The sequence below is a fragment of the Monodelphis domestica genome, chromosome 8 (assembly GCF_027887165.1).
Source record: "Monodelphis domestica isolate mMonDom1 chromosome 8, mMonDom1.pri, whole genome shotgun sequence".
NCBI classification, from domain to species: Eukaryota; Metazoa; Chordata; class Mammalia; order Didelphimorphia; family Didelphidae; genus Monodelphis; species Monodelphis domestica.
The window spans coordinates 200,134,718-200,152,152 of record NC_077234.1 but is presented as its reverse complement, the minus strand read 5'-3'; the positions used below and the strand labels follow the sequence as shown (position 1 = coordinate 200,152,152).

At 39.0% G+C, this 17,435-nt stretch overlaps 1 protein-coding gene across 2 annotated transcripts in view; it reads left to right on the top strand.

Annotated features, from left to right (window-relative positions):
* Window positions 1-932: 932 nt before the first annotated feature.
* Window positions 933-17,435, top strand: part of NPAS2 (neuronal PAS domain protein 2) — a 282,607-nt gene continuing 266,104 nt past the window's right edge. The window contains exons 1-2 of one of the 2 annotated variants that reach the window (XM_007501138.3): window positions 933-1,084; window positions 1,722-3,255. In XM_007501138.3, coding sequence (XP_007501200.1) covers window positions 2,783-3,255 — 473 coding nt within the window. In that variant the 5' untranslated portion in view covers window positions 933-1,084; window positions 1,722-2,782. Of the gene's footprint in view, window positions 1,085-1,721; window positions 3,256-17,435 lie in introns of those variants that run through there. The other variant, XM_007501137.3, reaches the window with a different exon arrangement.

Here is a 17,435-nt window from a genome sequence, read left to right as displayed (position 1 = left end):
CATTTGCTCATGGAGAAAAAATATTCCAGTGAGGGCCCTGTTCTAATCCAACATGAGTCTCCTGTTGCATTCTCCAGACTGTACTCCCTATTATATAGCCATGCACATTCTGAAAGGTGTCAGCCCTATGGAATCTTCAAACAGGCAGCAAATCAGATGGATTCAGAAATAAGTATAAAAGTACAAAAAAATTCCCCACCTGCTTGCCTTCACCATGATCATTTCTTATGGCCTTGAAAAGAAGAAATAGAAAGATCTCAAGATTTACCACTTTATATTGCATGGCAAAACTGAAAAATTTTATCTGGGAAAAAATGCCTTCCATCACATTGCTACTTATCTGGTACTTTATTAGCTCAGGACAACTCATTTTTCCAAGGGGTCATTTAAGTATTATCCAGCAGTTTCTAAAAGGGGGAAGGACAGAGGAGGAGAGGTTTGGGATCCATTCCAAAGGAAGGGAGGAACTTTTAAAATTCTGGATTAAATCCTGTTAAAAGTACACAACTTTATCCTTTGGACATTAGTCACGGCTGCAGTTTAAGACAGGGTGAAATATAATTGCCTAAAGAAGAGAGGGTAAGGGAGGAGGGAGGGAGGAGAGAGGGTTGTCTTCTTTTTGGAATCGGCTAGACTTCAAAACAGTTATATATCCTAAGCCATTTCCTTCTCCTTGAAAGACACCTACAAGTTAGAAGCAATCCTAAGAATAACAGATTCTCTTAGAATGGTCGTCTCCTTACATCTGGTTATTTTTCAGAAGAAGAATTAGACAAAAATAATACAAGTGGGAAATAAAGAGAATGACCTACTTAACGGGGGGGTGGGGGGGGGGAGCTCTCGGTGAACGTTTTGATCTAATTGACGGTGTGGAGTTGCATGACCAAATAAGGCGGTGCTAGTTATGTCGGGGCTGCAAAGACTCAAGCCTTGAACTTGGGGTGGGGGTGGGTGGAGAGGAAGAAAAGGAATTGGAGAAGAGAGCAGGCAACTCCTGCGCCCCTTGAACCTAGTGGAACACCTAGGGAAAGTCCTCTTTCTAACTCTTAGCTGAACTCGAGAAAAGGGTTTGACAAAAGGACAGGTGGGGGCGCATTTTGTTTCCAAGACAGCCTTTACTTCTCTCTCTTACGGCTTCTTCACCCAGGTTTAATAGACCTAGACTAGGATTTTGGGGATTGTTGATCTCCACTTTAGAAGCTCCAGGGCTTGATTTGGAGGTGGGAGAGCAGTGCAGAGCTGGGGGAAGGGGAAGAAGCATGGGAGGGTTTGGATTCGGCTGTTCTTTGAAGCTGTAATTTTCTTTCTCCCTGCCTGTTATTCAGAGTGGTGGTCTTTCTACGGAAAGAAAAATCGTCCCCTCCCCTCCTATTTCGTACTGAAGGTGTTTGTCTCCAAGTAGGGAGTGATGGGAAGCAGTAGCATTTGGCTACTTTAAAGCTGAGCCTGTCACAGTGGTATCTAAATGCGGTGGGGAGGAGTCCTGCCTGGGAAGGTCCTAAAAAATCCAGCCGTTTTTTCAAGGTACCGCCTGAGTTGTTACAAGCTGCCCTTCTCTGCCCGACTTAAGTTTCGGAGCCATGCGGAATTATCAAACAGCAGCTACTGGTTTATTTTAAGACTATTTATATACATCTGTCTCCTGACTGATATTTGCTGTAGGCTTTGTGAAACCCTCCCTGTTTTTGCTCTACTTATTTTTCCTCTCTCTCCCTCTCCAGCTTCTCCTTTTCTTGGATCCTCGCCTGTCTCCTCCCACAAAGCGAAAAAAAAAAAGGTCACGTATGTTTGGAAAAATATGTAGGTCAGTGGAACATTTCCTGCACTTGTGCAAAAGGAGTGGAGGGTGGGGGGGGGAGGGGAAGTCAGGGGAAAGAATTGAGGGGGGTAGCGTGTGCTCCTCAGGGCAATCTCCCCCGCCCCCAAGTCTACCTCAGAATTCCGCTGGGGGTGGGGAAAGGGCAATTAGCATGTTCCTTTTCATCCCTGACCCATTTTCCAGACCAGCTACATTCTCCTGGAGATAATGATTATTTCGAACAAGCAGTCGCAGCGCTAATGCCGCCACCTCCCCCCCCCCCCAACACATCTCAGCCCTACTCCACACCAACCACTGCCCCCACCCATGCTCCCCACCCTTTTCCTCTGCCACCCCTCTCCCCAACTAATTCGGAAACCACATCTGTTATCTAATAGTCCCTAAAGAGAATTCACTCTTCCTTGGGCAAAGATACCTTAGCATAGACCTATGCCCCGAAGGCAGTGTTGGGGGGAAGGGAGGGGGCGGACCGACTCTAACATCCACGCACGCACACACACGCAGGTGAGAGTGGGAGGGGGTTGCCAAACGCAGGCTGTTCAAGGAGCTGGGGTGAGGGCGAAATCTTCCTGCCCCCGGGTGCCAACTTTGACAGGAACTCTTGCACCATCTCTCCTTGGTCTGTTCACCTCAAGACCACGGCCCCTACCTCCCACCCTCGCCCGCCCTAATACCCTCGCCACTGCTTTCCCACCCCCCCACCCCCACCTCACAGCGATCCACCAGCAGCGAAGCTGCCAGGCTGCAGCGGGACCCCAGGCTCCCGCAAGGAGCCGGTTCCTTCCAGCAGCAGCCCTAGCGAGTGGCCGCGGGCTGCAAGGGTCCGAGCCCACTGGTCGAGAGAAGCCTGTGTCAGTCCGTGGGTCCGGGAGCCCCCGTGTTGTGCGTGCGTGTGGTGTGTGCGTGTGAGTCCGCGAGGCGCAGGCGAAGCCGGAGCCCCGGGATGCGGTGGCTGCTCTCACCATGAGATACCGCGGCGGCGGCAGTAGGAGCAGCGGGAAGGAGGAGGAGAAGGAGGAGGAGGAGGAAGAGGAGGAGGAAGAAGAGAAGGAGGAGGAGGAGGCGGCGGCGGCGGCGGCAGTGGCGGCGGCGAGCGAGGGAAACCTCCCCGCTTGGCTCTGTGTGAGGAAGAGTTTGTCTCCCGAGCAGCCCGGCCTCCTGCAGGACTGGAGCAGCGGCGGGAGCGGGAGACGCCGGGAAAGCGGTAACATCTACCCCAAGGGTCGGAGCAGCGGCAGCGGCGGGGACAGTGGGAATAGGAGCAGGAGCAGGAGCTGCCACCGCCAGCCGCCGGGTCCAACCAGTCCCAGCTCTCGGGTTGCCTCGGCAGACAGCAGCAGCGGCAGCTGGAAGAGCGCGAACCCCGTCAGGCTCGAGGGCTTCTCCCAGCAGCGGCAGCGGCAGCTGGAGCCCCCCGAGTCCCGCAGCACCGCCAGGTAGTGCCCCTACGGGAGTGGGGTGGGGGCAGGGATGTGGGCACCCGAAGGATTGGAAGGGAGAGGAGGCAGGTTTCTCGGGCTGATGCCGGGTGACACGCGACTACATGCCTTGCTCTGCGTTTGTGTGTGTGTGTGTGTGCGTTGTGTTAGCGTGGGCGCGCGTGTGCTTGGTGTGTGTGTGTGTGTGTGTGTGTGTGTGTGTGTGTTCGTTCGTTCATTCACCTGCTCCCTGAGGCAGTGGGAGATGCTGTCCTCAAGCCAAGTGTGGGGACCCCACGCTTGGATTGGGCAATGGGGAGGGTAGCTGGGGAAAGGTTCCGTATCTCACTGAGGCTGCTCCCGGTGTGAGGTGGGAGACTATTTGTACTTGCATTTTCACACGCCTATGGCCCTGGGTTACCCATTTCTGCAGGAAAGCAGGAGGAGGAGGTGGCGACTGCAACTCTGGTCATTTCAGTGTTTGTCTGAGAGTCGGGAGGGAGTAAATGAGACACCTTCGAGTCTTTGGGATGTTTTATACACTTTGGGGAAGTGTCTGAGGAGAACTTAGCCCAGGCAACATCGTTTGGGAGTTCATAAGCTATCCTGCGGATCCCACGGTATGTTTTGAACTCTGAAGTGCTTCCTTCAGCCTTGTACTTCTTGCACTTTGGTGGAGCTTCCGAGAATGGGGAGGAGGAGGTCGAGAAGCTTCTGACACTTGAAAGGAAGGAGAAGGTGGCATGGGTGCCTCTGGACACATCTTTTTGGTTACTTAGATTAGAAGTTGGCCCAGGTTAGGTATTGAATTTGCTATCAGTCTCTTCGAGTCCAGCTTCTTGAATCGCCTGGGCAGTTGTCCTGTAGTTTGCTTTTCCATGAAAGACTTTTAGAGGTTTTATTGGAAAATGGGCTTTTCAGTTCCGTAAGATGAAGCTGGCTTTGGTTTTCATAAACTGAGCTCTTGCAAGATAATCAGAGAGGAATTGGGTTGGTGCTACATGCAAACAAATACAAAAACCCCACTACAATATTGGCCACTCCTTAAATGTTCAGGATAGGAAACTTTATTTTCAGTACTCTGATTTATAAATAATTAGTAGCTAGATGTTGATTAAGCAATGAAGAAACAGGGTCACATCTCCAAAGAACTTCTTAAAACTCTGGATTATAACAGATATGCATTAATATTCTAAGCTTAAAGCTCTGGAGTCCAACAGGTGTTCTCTCTTTCAGTCTCTGAAGTGAAAAATTGTACCTTCCTCCTCATTATTAAATGCTGTTTTCTTCCAGGATATGTCTAGGATGATACTCCTCCCCATCCCCCACCCCAGTTCATTATTTAATTGTATTTCTTCACAAACAAAATGAAGAAGAGAGTTGAGATTTGATTCTTGTAGGCAGGGTAAATTAGGGCCCAAACTTTCTCTTCGTCCTTAATGAGAGCAGACTTTTACTTCTGACTTTCTAGATTGACTAAGGAATATGCTTCACTTAGTTTGAGTAAGCAGATTTAGTCAGGCAGTCAGACCATCTTTGATATGCTTTTATAACAGTGTTATTCCAAAGTCTATTGGTTGACTACTTATTTTCTACATTCAAAATATGGCTACTCTTCTTAATCTAGAATGTTTCAAAATTCAAGGACAAATGTTTCCTTCATCTTTTGCAACCTGGTTTCCCAAAAGGAAAACCAGTTTTCACAATTTTGCTAATAATCAAAAACAAATATAACAGAATGATTTGAGAGGTTTCTTTTTAAATAAACCTTTATTTCACAAAAATGCAATGTTTCATTATAAAACCAAACTAGGTATATTAGAAGTATTGGCATTTCTCAGCAGTTCTCTCATTGCAGCTTTAGTTAAAAACAAAGTAGTATAAATATGATCAGTAACTATGTTTCCATCTTAAAGAGAAACCATGATAAGGCTTACTAGAATTATAAGTGAAAAGTTTTTAATCATTTCCTTTTGTGAAGTAGATTTCTTTATGGTACAATCTACCTCACTGAGAAAACAAAGTATGATTTATTCTCACTTCTCTTCTTGGTGTCATGTAGAATGAAAGAGAAAAATAAATTCTAGAAGAAAGGTTATTAATAAAATTTCAACTCCAAAAGAGTTAAAAATGAAAAGAAAGGAACTTCATCTTTGAAAACCAAGATGAGCTTTAAAAATGAGTAGAATGAAGAAATCTATAAATGGCATAATATAACAACTATTTAGACTAAAAATAAAGTAGTAATACCTTTGCTGAAAAGCTCAATTACTTTTAAAGTTGATTTTGCTATAAGGAAGTTTATTAGAAATCTTTGTACATTTTTCTAGCTGACTAATGAAATTAAAAAAAAATACATTTGCTACTCTCATTTATTTGAATCAGTCCCATTTTTTCATGAGTGGTCTTCCCCTTTTCCTAACCATTCTAATACCTGGTTGCTAACACCTGGTAATTTGAGGGAGGGGAGGGAAGTGGGAAGTTTTCAGAGTGAAGGCAGGTGTGTGTGTGTGTGTGTCTGTGTGTGTGTGTGTGTGTGTGTGTGTTCCAAACTTAAATAATAATTCCTTCTCTGTATAAACATGTGTATGGGCACAGCCATACTTATCACAACTTCATAGAATAACATTTTCAAGAACATGCTATTTGAATATTGTGGGCTAAAAGTACTGTTTTTTGGTCTCTAATATTTTTGAATTTAAATGATTTGTCAGACCTTCCTTGGGGACTATGACATCACTAACTGTTATACATTGATTATACTACACAGGATGACTTCTCTTTTCCCAAGGAGGTCAAATTGTTGAGTCACTGAAAATGTCTGAATGATTAAATATTCTTGACTACATTGTAGCAAGTGTTTAATTGGTCACTTTATAGCAAGTGTTTAATGTAGTTTAATTTTCAAATATCTGATCTTGTATTTGCTTACAAAAACATGGTGTTGCCATGACCATCATCTTTTTTCTATTTATCATGATGATTCAAAAGAAAGGCTTAAGTTAGAAAGTGATCCTGCCTCAAAAGTTCTAAAATCCTGCCCCTTTATATCATTCATGTTTTCTAGTGGGATACTTAACTATGAATAATTTTATTTTGAATGTTATTTCTGATGATATACAGTACCTCTTGTCCCCTAGAACCTAGCACAGTGAATGGCATAGAGTAGGTGCTTAATAAATGTTTATTCATTGATGTGTAATGATGGGTTGTCATGCTAAATAAATATTTACTAAGACCATATACGAAGGAAAGAATTTTTTAAAGAAAATATTTACATAGGTCTATTGTGTTTTCCTTCAATGCTTAGAGCTGGGATCTATCTTGGAAGCCAGGGGCTGGCTTGTATACTCCAAATGATCCCACAGAGAAAAACCTCCATAGACTTCTGGGAGAGTGCATTTGTGCAGAGGTTACTATGCAACTATCTAGTCTCATGATTTTTTTACCTGAAGGGCAAAAGTGTTACTTTATACTATCCATACTTGAAAATGTGGGAAATCAGAGCACAATCCTACTCCATTTGCATTGTTTGTACCTTTAATTCCATCAACATAGGAACAGCCTCAGCCAATGTCTGTCATAACCCACCTCTAATTTACAGCCTTAGAGAATTGACCAAGGATGAAAGACATTGTTACTTGTCCAGTGTCCCACAACTATCAAGTTTTGAAGGCAACATTCGAACTGCCTTACTGACTCCTTTTTAATATCCCTATAGAGTGAATATGGGATTGGATATGGAGTTCATATTATACCTTTGACACTTTACCAGTTATGTCACACTAGATAAGTGATGTTACTTCTCTGTCCCCCAAGATTACTCATCTGCAAAATGAAGGAATTGGGATTCCAAGATTTCTAAGGTTACCCCTAGCCCCAGTTCTAACTATTATTCTAAAGCCATTTTGCCACAGATAGGGAAATAAATCAATCAGTCAAAAATTATTCTGCTACACATTCTTTTAGTGAGAAAGAACCCTCCCTCAGATTATAATTTGCCCAAGGTCATAGAGATAATAAGTGGAAGAATTGGGTTTTGAATTTAGGGCTTCTTACACCAAATCTGACAATCCTTCAGTGCACTAAGATAGAAAGGGGTGACTTCTTTTTCACCAAGGCCATAGATTAGTAGTCATCTACCTCTAAGAAATGAGCTACCAAGTTTTTTACTACATCCATGTTTTTATAAAAACAACTCAAAATTATGGTAGGCAGGCAACTGCCCAAGGTTCAACAAGCAAAAGGAGGGGAAATATGTTCAGAGGGCACATCCAAGGACATTATTATTACCTTTAAAAAATTCTACTGCTCAAAACATGCATATATTTATTAAGTCAGAAGTTTTTAACCTTTTTGTGTATGTGTCACCAACCCCTTTGGCAGTCAGGTGAAGTTTTCTTCTGGTGACTTCTCTGGTGAACCCCTTCTTAGAATAATGTTTGTTTGATCATTTTTAATGCATAAGATAAAATACTTAGGATTACAAATAAAACCATTTATATTGGAATAGAGTTACCAAAATATCACCAGAAAAAGTCCAGGAACCTCTGTTAGAAGTCAGGTTGCTTGTGAACATGGACAGAAACATATGGTACAATTTTCATTTTGTACCCTTATCCCAGATCTTTTTAAGTGGGTATATTCTTAGTGTTCTCTTGGGATAAAAAGGAGTAGATCAAATCTAGCAAACAGATGCTTAATGCGTATTAAACCTTAAAAATAGGAATGCCTCCATGCATTTTTACTTGTTCAACTTCTATAAGATATTTTGCAATTCTACTTTTTAAAAAATATATGACAACTTGAAGACTCTAATATAGAACCTTGATTGTTTGTCCTTTATTGTCAGAATGCCTTTCTTCCTGTCTTCACTACAAAAGCAATGTTCTTTTTCATTGGGCCTATTCTCCCATTGGGCATAGTGTGCAATAATCTAGAAAGAGCAAGGAGTAGTGAAAATTCTTCTCATTTTCTTTGATACCGAGGTTAGATTTTTTTGTCCTGGTATATATCTTAGAACTGCAGTACTTTGGTTTTAAGTGAGTCAAAATCACTTGGTATAACTTCCTCTTTTTTCACATAAGGAAATGAGACACAAAAAGCTTAAGTAATTTTCCCAAGTTCATGAAGGTAGGAAGTAGTAGAACTAAAATTTGAATACAGGCCTCGACTTCAGTTCAATTATTTTTTCTATGTCCTATTTTTTTCATCATTTCCTACATCATATTTTCCAACTTCATATTTTTCCTACATCATTTTGAATGTGGCCTGGGGGTGGTTGGGGCTACAAATACTAGCAGTAACATAGGACTTGCTTGTTGCATTTTAAATTACTTTTACTTGAACTGGCCAGAATTAGTTTCCTCATTATGCCTACTGAGGTTGATTACCAGAAGGAGCAATAACTGTAGCAGTGAAGTTAGTTTTCTTTTATTCTTTAAAAGCCAGTTTAAGGGGGCAACTGGTTGGCTCAGTGGATTGAGAACCAGGCCTGGAGACGAGAGGTCCTAGGTTCAAATATGACCTCAGACACTTCCTAGCTGTGTGACCTTGGGCAAGTCACTTGACTCCCATTGCCTAGCCCTTACCACTCTTCTGCCTTGGAACCAATACACAGTATTGAATCCAAGATGGAAGGTAAGGGTTTAAAAAAATAAAAATAAAAAAATAAAAGCCAGTTTAAACTCTAAAACATCTAAGAAGCCTTCCTTGATCACCTCAGCACACCTGATCTTTCATTCCTTTGAACCCCTGAAACACTTGGGTTCTACACAAGATTATTTAGTGTTTATTCTATTCTCACCAGCATTCTTATCCTTTTATATAGGATAATAATATTTAGAATAGAAAAGGAATTTTGATATTATTTCACTTAATTCCCTGAATTTCACAGATAAAAAATGAGACAGTGACATTATGCAATTTCATGTCTTTCTACCTATTCCCATTTAGATTACAAATTCCCTGAGGCCTAAGGTCTCTAACTGAGATAGCATTATGCTCCATGCAATGCCTTTTGCTCAGTAGGTGCTCAGTAATTTTAATTTATATAGAAAAGAAAATACAAACTCTTTAGAGAAGCTCACTTCTCCATTTACTTGGACAATTGTAATAGCCTCTAAAGTAATCTCCCTGTCTTAAGTCTCCCTTTGCCAATCCATTTTCTATACAGTTGCCAAAAAGACATTCTCAAATGATATCATTCCCCTGTTCAAGAAACTAACCCCTAGGTTCAAATATGACCTTCTGTATTTGGCACTTAAGATCCTTCATTTTCTGGGTCCAGCCCCATTTTTCCAGACTCGTTACACATTACTTCCAATTATCTTGTATCCACCTTTCAATTAATTTGCATTCTTTTGTATCTTATCTTTCTACATGTTGTCCCCCCACCATCACCTCCAAAGAACGTAAACTCCTTGAGGACAGGGATTGATTCATTTTCATCTTTATGTATCCATTGCTTAGAGCAGTGCCTGGTCCATAGTAGATAAGCTCAATTAAATATTTTTTAATTAATCAGGAACTTGGCTTTTTTATATTCCTAGCACTTAATATTTTTGGTTGATATACTTCTCCCAGGTAAAGGCCAAATGTATACCAACAGAAAACATTATATTTGTTGAATACATATAAATGTTATAAAACATACATTATAATGTTGTCATTTTCCTTTATGCATGTCCTCAAATCCCAAAGTATTTTTCCATGAAAAGAGTTACTATTCCACAAAGAGTGCATTAAAAAAAAATTACAGGGTGGAAATCACCTAATAAACTAACCAAAAATGTACATTTATTCATTTTAGCATGTTAGTTTTAGGGTAAAACATCTACAAAATTCCTTTTTTCTTTATTCAAATTAGAAAATCTAAATATCCAAGAAAGATTTCAGGGAAAGATATTTACTTCAAATTTGGACCCTTACCATTCAGTGGTCTTGGATTTTAACCTGATTTTATTCAGGCATAGAGCCTTAAATAATAGTGGAACAAAAAAGCCAAAATTATAAAATGCAATACTACCTTTGAAATTGTAAAGCTAACTTAGAATTTGTTTTCAAATTCAGATATTGGTGACTTTAGTGTCCCACTCCTCCATTTTTGCAAAGATATGAATTATAAAGGGAAAAAAATAAAACAGTTCATAGCTTTACTTTACTTTTTTTTGTTTTATGTAACCAATATGTTCCAAAATCCTTCATGTAAGTTGAAATTCACACATAATAGTGAACCACATTATTGAATAATTAGTATTTCTAATACCAACATACCTAGGTACTTTATAACTTTTCTTAGGCATATCAGAGCTACTGGCATCACTACTCTTGTACTTTAGGGCCATTATTAATATTAGTGTTAATGAAACAAAGAGAAGCATTGCTCTGCCAGGGACACAACTTGTTGCAAGCAAGAACTGATTTGGGGAGCTAATGTTTAGCACAAAACAATGTAGTGATACACTAATCCTCAGAGCTAGAATAAGTATGATTGGATGAACTGCTGCCCAAACGATGTGGATTTAGCACTTAATTACACATATTTATTTTACATATTTTTCTGCCTTAATTTTTTTCAATTGCCAGTCACATATACCTGAATTTTTATGTATTGAGTTTTCATAAAATGAGGTCCTACTGTAGTTCATTTTCTGTGTCATGGCTAACTAGAGATAGTAGCTGTGTCCACACAGCATAAAGTGTAGAAAATATTTAGTGATTGCCAAGAAGGCTACTTCTAGACTGAATGGTGGGAGGAGAGGAGAGAGAGAGAAGAAGAAGAAGAGAGGAGGAGATTGACCTGAAATAGCTAATTTGAATGTCTTATGTTGCTCAAAAAAGAAGGTACCTTCTGGTACACCCTCCATTACTCTATGGGCATATGTTATCCCTAATTATCTGGGAAGAATTGTGTCTTCTTTATAGCCTCTCCTATACTTATCCCTTCTGTTGCAATTGTCAGTAAGTAGTTCATTCATTGCCATTTCATGTGGCAATGTTGCAGAGAGGCTAGTTTGTTTCATACAAATTTGAAAAAAGAAAAACGAGTGATGTTTCCAATGCTATGGATCCCTTGGCTAACACACATTTCTCGGGCTTATGTATGCATATGAGAAATCCAAGGTTCCTTTAATGTGAGTGTAGAGTAGCTGTGGTAGAATGGAAGGAGTACCAGTTTTATAGTCAGAAGACCCAACTTTGAAAGTTGCTTCTGCCACTTAATGATTGTTGACTTAAAGAAGCCATTTAACTCCAAGTTGTTTAACTTTTATATGCCTCTGGTTCTTCTTCTTTAAAATTAAGGGGGATCAGATCTTCTTTACCAAGCTCACTTGGTTGCTATGAGGATCAAATTAGCTTACCTATGCAGGATGCTTTGTAAATCATAAAGGGCTATTCAATCAGCATCTGTTATTGTTGTTGGTTGTCCTACATCTGAGATTTCATGGCCTAGGAAACTCCCTCTGCTCCTCCAGATCAGCAACTAGTCCATAACTTATAGTCTTAGATAGCTTCCTGGAGGTTGAAGAGATTAATTTAAATTACTATAGTCACACAGTCATTTGGAAGCAGGATTTGAATGCAAGTCTTTCTATCTTCAAGATCTAGCCACCATGAAATGGTACTTCTCTGACTGATTTAATTAACTATTTCTAAAATGGTCTCTGCCCAGCTATCTCTAGAGCTTTTCACTACCACCTTTTCTGTCCTTTCATTATGCCCATTCTTCACTCTCCTCTTTCATCTTCCTATCAATAGATTCTTATTGTTCAGTTGTGTTCAACTTATCATGACTCCCATTTGGGTTTGTTTAGGGGTAAGATCCTTCAGTGATTTGCCATATTTCCTTCTACAGCCCATTTTATAGATGAAGAGACTGAGTCAAACAAAGTTAAGTGACTTGCCCAGGGTCATATAGCTAGTGTCTGAGGTCAGTTTTGAGCTCAGGAAGACTCCAGGCCCAGCACTCTCTCTCCCCTGTACCATCTAATCAGCTCCACAGAGAATGGCAATAGAGAAGTTAGCCTAGAAATAAGCTTAGGGTCTTACTCAATTGACTATTAGTCTCTAAAAGGAAAATTCTACACTTATTCCTACACCTAAAATTTATGAGAACTGACATTTTCCCAACACATACTAATATGCACCCATCAGTGATACTTCTTTCACTCTATAATTCCCAAAATATACCTGTTCCTGTAAATAGTGGAAATTCCAAGTTGTTTCTTTGCCACTTGCTAGGGGTATGGCTGAGTAACATAATTTCTTCATTATCTCTAAAATGGCAATAATAATAGTTATACTAGGAAATTGTCATGTAAGTGTAAAACATTCATTCTTCATCGTTTTCCTGCCCTCAGAGGTGCTACTGATATCCCAGGGGAGCAGATGTTTAAGGCACTTCTAATTTCTTTTACATTACCCTTTGACTCTAGTATAGGAGTAACAAATCAGATTCTTACCCCCCCCCTTTTGGGGATCTATTCCTATTTTCCTTGTTACCCAGATTACTCCTGTAGCCTTCTAGCTGATCTCCATTTTTCTGGTTCTTCTCACTTAATAGTGTACCTACCAGTTAGAATAATCTTCCTCAGTTTTTGTCATAATACTGCCATGAGCTAGAAGGGTATAGTGGCCTATACTGTAGCCTAACAAATGGAATCTAAACTCATTTTGGCACTCAAAGCCCTTCAACCTTTCATCAACATAATTTCTCATCTCATCTGTACAATAATGCATATCTTTCCACAATTAAGTGATTTCAGTTTCTCCATTAGTGGCTTTCAGTCCTCACAAATTGTTTGGACTTTGTGGGGAAAGTAAGAGAAGGAGAGTGATTTAAAAAAATAAAAGAGGAAGATAGCAGAGAATGACAGATTCCTGGGAACCAGGAATTGTTCAATTCTCTATATTTGAATAAGGCAAGGTATCTCTCTATCTTCGCATAAAAGAAGGTAGATGATTAATCCCCCAGATGTTCTAAAGTGAGGAACCAAGGTCACTTGGCCTTATAGAGAACAAGAATCTTGTGGAAACTAGATTCTTACTCCCCTACTTTTCCTCTGCCTATAGGTCATTCATAAACTGAATATGCCAGGGACTGGTTGGTATATAAAAGTTGTTAGCTGGCATTTATCCCATTATTATTGAACATTGAAGTTCTTATACTACTTCAAAAGCATAAGAAAAATTAAACATTGACAAATTATTATCTTTATAGTGGAAAATATTATAGTCTCCCCTCTGACTCATTCACAAACTGATGATACCCAATCATTAATCTTAATTTTCTAAATAGCTTAAAATAAGGATGAAAATTAATAGGGATAAATACAAAGACCTACAGCTGTGATAAAAGAAAAAGTCAGTTTCTTAAGTATAAGGTGAGCATGTCTGAAGAACTGGAGGTTTAGTGGACTTGCGTGTTCAGTGTCAACATTCAATATGGTAAACAAAATAAGCAAAAAAATCCCCGTCAAGGACACATTCTCCAAATCCAAGGATTTGCCAGTCCTATTCTTTATTATCCTGGTCAAACAAAATCTAAAGTATTGTGTTGATTTCTGGGCATCAAATTTCAGCAAATCTTGGGATAATTGGGAAGCTAAGGGACCTCAAAATTATGACATATGAGGATCACTTAGAGGAACTTGGGGTGTTTATCATGCAGGAGAGACTATATTCAGAAGAGTGGCACAAAATAACTGTCTTTGATATTCGAAAGGCTCTCCATGTGAAAAAGGAATGAAACTTGTTTTGTTTGCGGCTAGAAGGCAAAACTAAGAATAGTGGCAGAAGCTGTAGAGAGGCAGATATCCTATTCAATATAAGGACCCACTTAATAAAAAGTAAGAACGATCCAAAAATACAATGGGCCTTAAAGGATCGTCTTGTTTTGTTTACACATGCACACACACATTATCTCCCTATATAAAAGGAATGTATCAGTCTATTGAGAGAATCCTCCTTAGATTTGCCTGGACCTAGAAGAATTAGTCTTCTTTTCCTGCTACAGGAGGTAGAGAAATAATAATTTTTTCTATCTAGTTCTGGACAGATCATATTGTACCAGGAGACTATAATGTGATGTGTGTTTGATAACCATGCATGATTTAACAGTAACTAATATTTATATATCACTTTAAGGTTTACAAAGGGACTTGCATATAAATCTTATTTGATTCTAAGAATAATCCTATATTTGATGGTCCTCTTATTATCCCCTATTTTACTGAGGAGGAAATTGATGCTAAGAAAATTTCAATGATTTCTCTAGGGTCATGCAAGTAAGAAGTGTCTAAGGAAGGATTCAAACTCAACCTCCCAAGTCTAAGACTCTATTATGTCATCTAGCTGCCTAATTTAATAATTAAACATGAGATTCTGATGTCACTAGCAGAAAAAAACAGACTCTCAAATAGGAGCAACACAAACTCAGAAGACTGCATCCCTTTCTGGACATGATTTATTTTTTAAATAATTATTTTCCTATTAATTACTATTTAATTCATATCCTTTCCCCAACGAAAAAGGAAAATGAAAAGCAAAACCCTTGTAATAAATATGTAATCAAACAATTATCATACTGGTTGTGCAAATAATGTATGCCTCATTCTTCATCTTGAGTATCACTTCTTTCAGGATATAAGTAGCATTCTTTAGCATCAGTCCTCTGAAGTTGTGGTGAGTCATTGTATTGTTCTTAAGTCTTTCAAAGTTGTTTGTCAATAGATTTCACCTAGTTTTAAAGGTATTTTCAAGGATACAGAGCTGCATGGACTCTTAGCTGGAATATCAGCTGTCTTTCTGTAGGATTTGTTGAATCAGAGGCCAGTGGAGCCTTTTCTTAAATTGTTTTCTTGATCTTCACTATGATCATTTTTCCTTCACATGTCAGTGATGTATAGACATCATCCATTATTTCTATATCACCAATGCAGTTAACCACAATGCAGTTAACCACAGGCACCTTCTTGCTAGGTTACATCAATACTTCTTTCTCACTTTCACAATGCATCTATTGGGGTGTAGTGGAAAGAGTGTTAAAGTAGGAAACGAAAGCATCAAATTCAGAGTTTGTTACCAATCAGTTATTACCCTGAAAAACCTAAAAGCCTATTTGACCTTTCTGGTCCTCCATAGCCACATCTGTGAAATAACATCTGTTGGCCCAGGTGATGAGTGATCCCTTGCATTTCTAAACTTTTGTGTACCCCTAACTTCCTTAAAAACCTTTTACAAAAATTACTTGTATCAAACCTTCTCTACTTGACTCCCACAATATTGGCATTTTTGCAGTTTGTATTACATTAATTTCTAATTATGGCGTTCAGTAAATATGTTTCTATCAGAGAAGAAACATGGTTTGCTAGCTAGAGTGTTAAACTAGAAGTCAGAAATACCTAGTTTCAAACTCTTGCTCTGATAATGATTAGCTTTTTGATCATGGGCAAATCACCTAGTTGTTGGAGTGTCAGTTTCCTCATCATTATAATGGGGATATTAATGATATCTATAGTACCTTAAAGGTTTATTATAAAATTCAAATAAAGCGATGTCTGTAAAGCACTGTATAAATTATTGGTTATATTATGGTATATTATTTTTGATCATAATATAATAATTTATAATTATTTGAATGTGTTCTATCCCCAACCATGTCAATCAGTAAGCATTTATTAAGTGCCTACTTATTGCCAGGCATGGTTCTAGGTGCTAAAGATACAAAGAAAAAAATTGAAACAATCCATGCTCTAAAGGAACAATATATTTTACCAGGGAGACAACATGTACATATATGGGCAAAATAAATTAGAGGTAATTAAATACAAGGTACAGCTAGGTCTCAATTAATGGGAATAATGAATCCTGTGAAGTGGTCATGTTATTTGAATTTGCTTTGTATATTTCTTTTGGGCTAGAACCAATTACCATATTTTCTATAATTTTAACTTCAAACATCACTAATCCAAATAGATGACACCACTTCAGGGCACTAATTATTCACACTAATCAAGACCTAACTGTAGTTAGGGAGGGGGATCTAGAGAAAGACTTCACATAGATGTTAATGCTTTTGTTGTGACTAGAAAAAAGTAAAGGTTTCTATGGAGAAAGCAAGGAATTCTGTTTGGAGGAAAAGAGGGAGTGCATTCCAGTCACAGAGATTGACCTCTTCAAAAGCATGGAAATGGTAGCTGGAGTGTGTGATTGAGGGATAGAGAGAAGGTTAGTTTGACTGGGCCAAAGAAGTATGGGAAGGCTACTAGTGGGGCCACATTGTGAAGGACTTCAAAAAGAAAACAGAGTTTATATTTTGTCCTAGGGACAATTGGGAGTTACTGTTGTCTATTGAATAGAATGACAAGATAATCAGATCTGTGCAAAAGTCACTTCAGTATCTGTGTGGAAGATGGCTTGAAGTGGGAAGAGAATTTGAGATAGAAAGACCAGTGCAATGAAGGAAGCCACTTCAACAGTCCAGTTAAGAGGTAATAATTATATCCCTTTAATCATCCTTTATAGCTACTCTGTTTCTCTTATTCAAATATTCATTAATCTATACAATTAATGAATATTTATTGAACATTTACTATATATACATACTCACATATGTGGACATACTTATGAGGAGGATATTTTGTTATTATTGATTATTGATTATATTATTTTTATTGATTATTGATTATATGATATTATTATTATATTGTTTGGGGATACAAAGATGACTGAGATAGTCTCTTAAATCAGATAAGATTATAATATAACTTAGGAAGAATTGCATTGTAGCTCCTATTCACAGTATTATTTACACAAACCCCCCTATAAAATAATACATAGAATGCTAAGAGCATAAAAGAGAGTCAGAGGAAAAAGTGATTTACTTTCTGCTGAAGGAATCAGGTTTAAGGTTTCTTGGAAAAAGATTACTTTTGAGTGAGACCTTGAAGGACAGGATGAATTTCTCTCTGAGCTAAGGAATGTTTCAGGGAGTGATGAATAATCTACTTTGCCTGAGGGGAGGTTAGATGAAGGAAGGAAGGTGAGATTAGACTGGTAAGGTAGGATGGAGCCAGAACCTTGAATGCCAAGCTAAGGATTTTGGCAATGCCACTTACTAACTATATGATCTCAGCCAAGCCTATTCACCTTTTACCACAGTTTCCTCACTGGTAAAATGTGGGGTTTGAATTAAA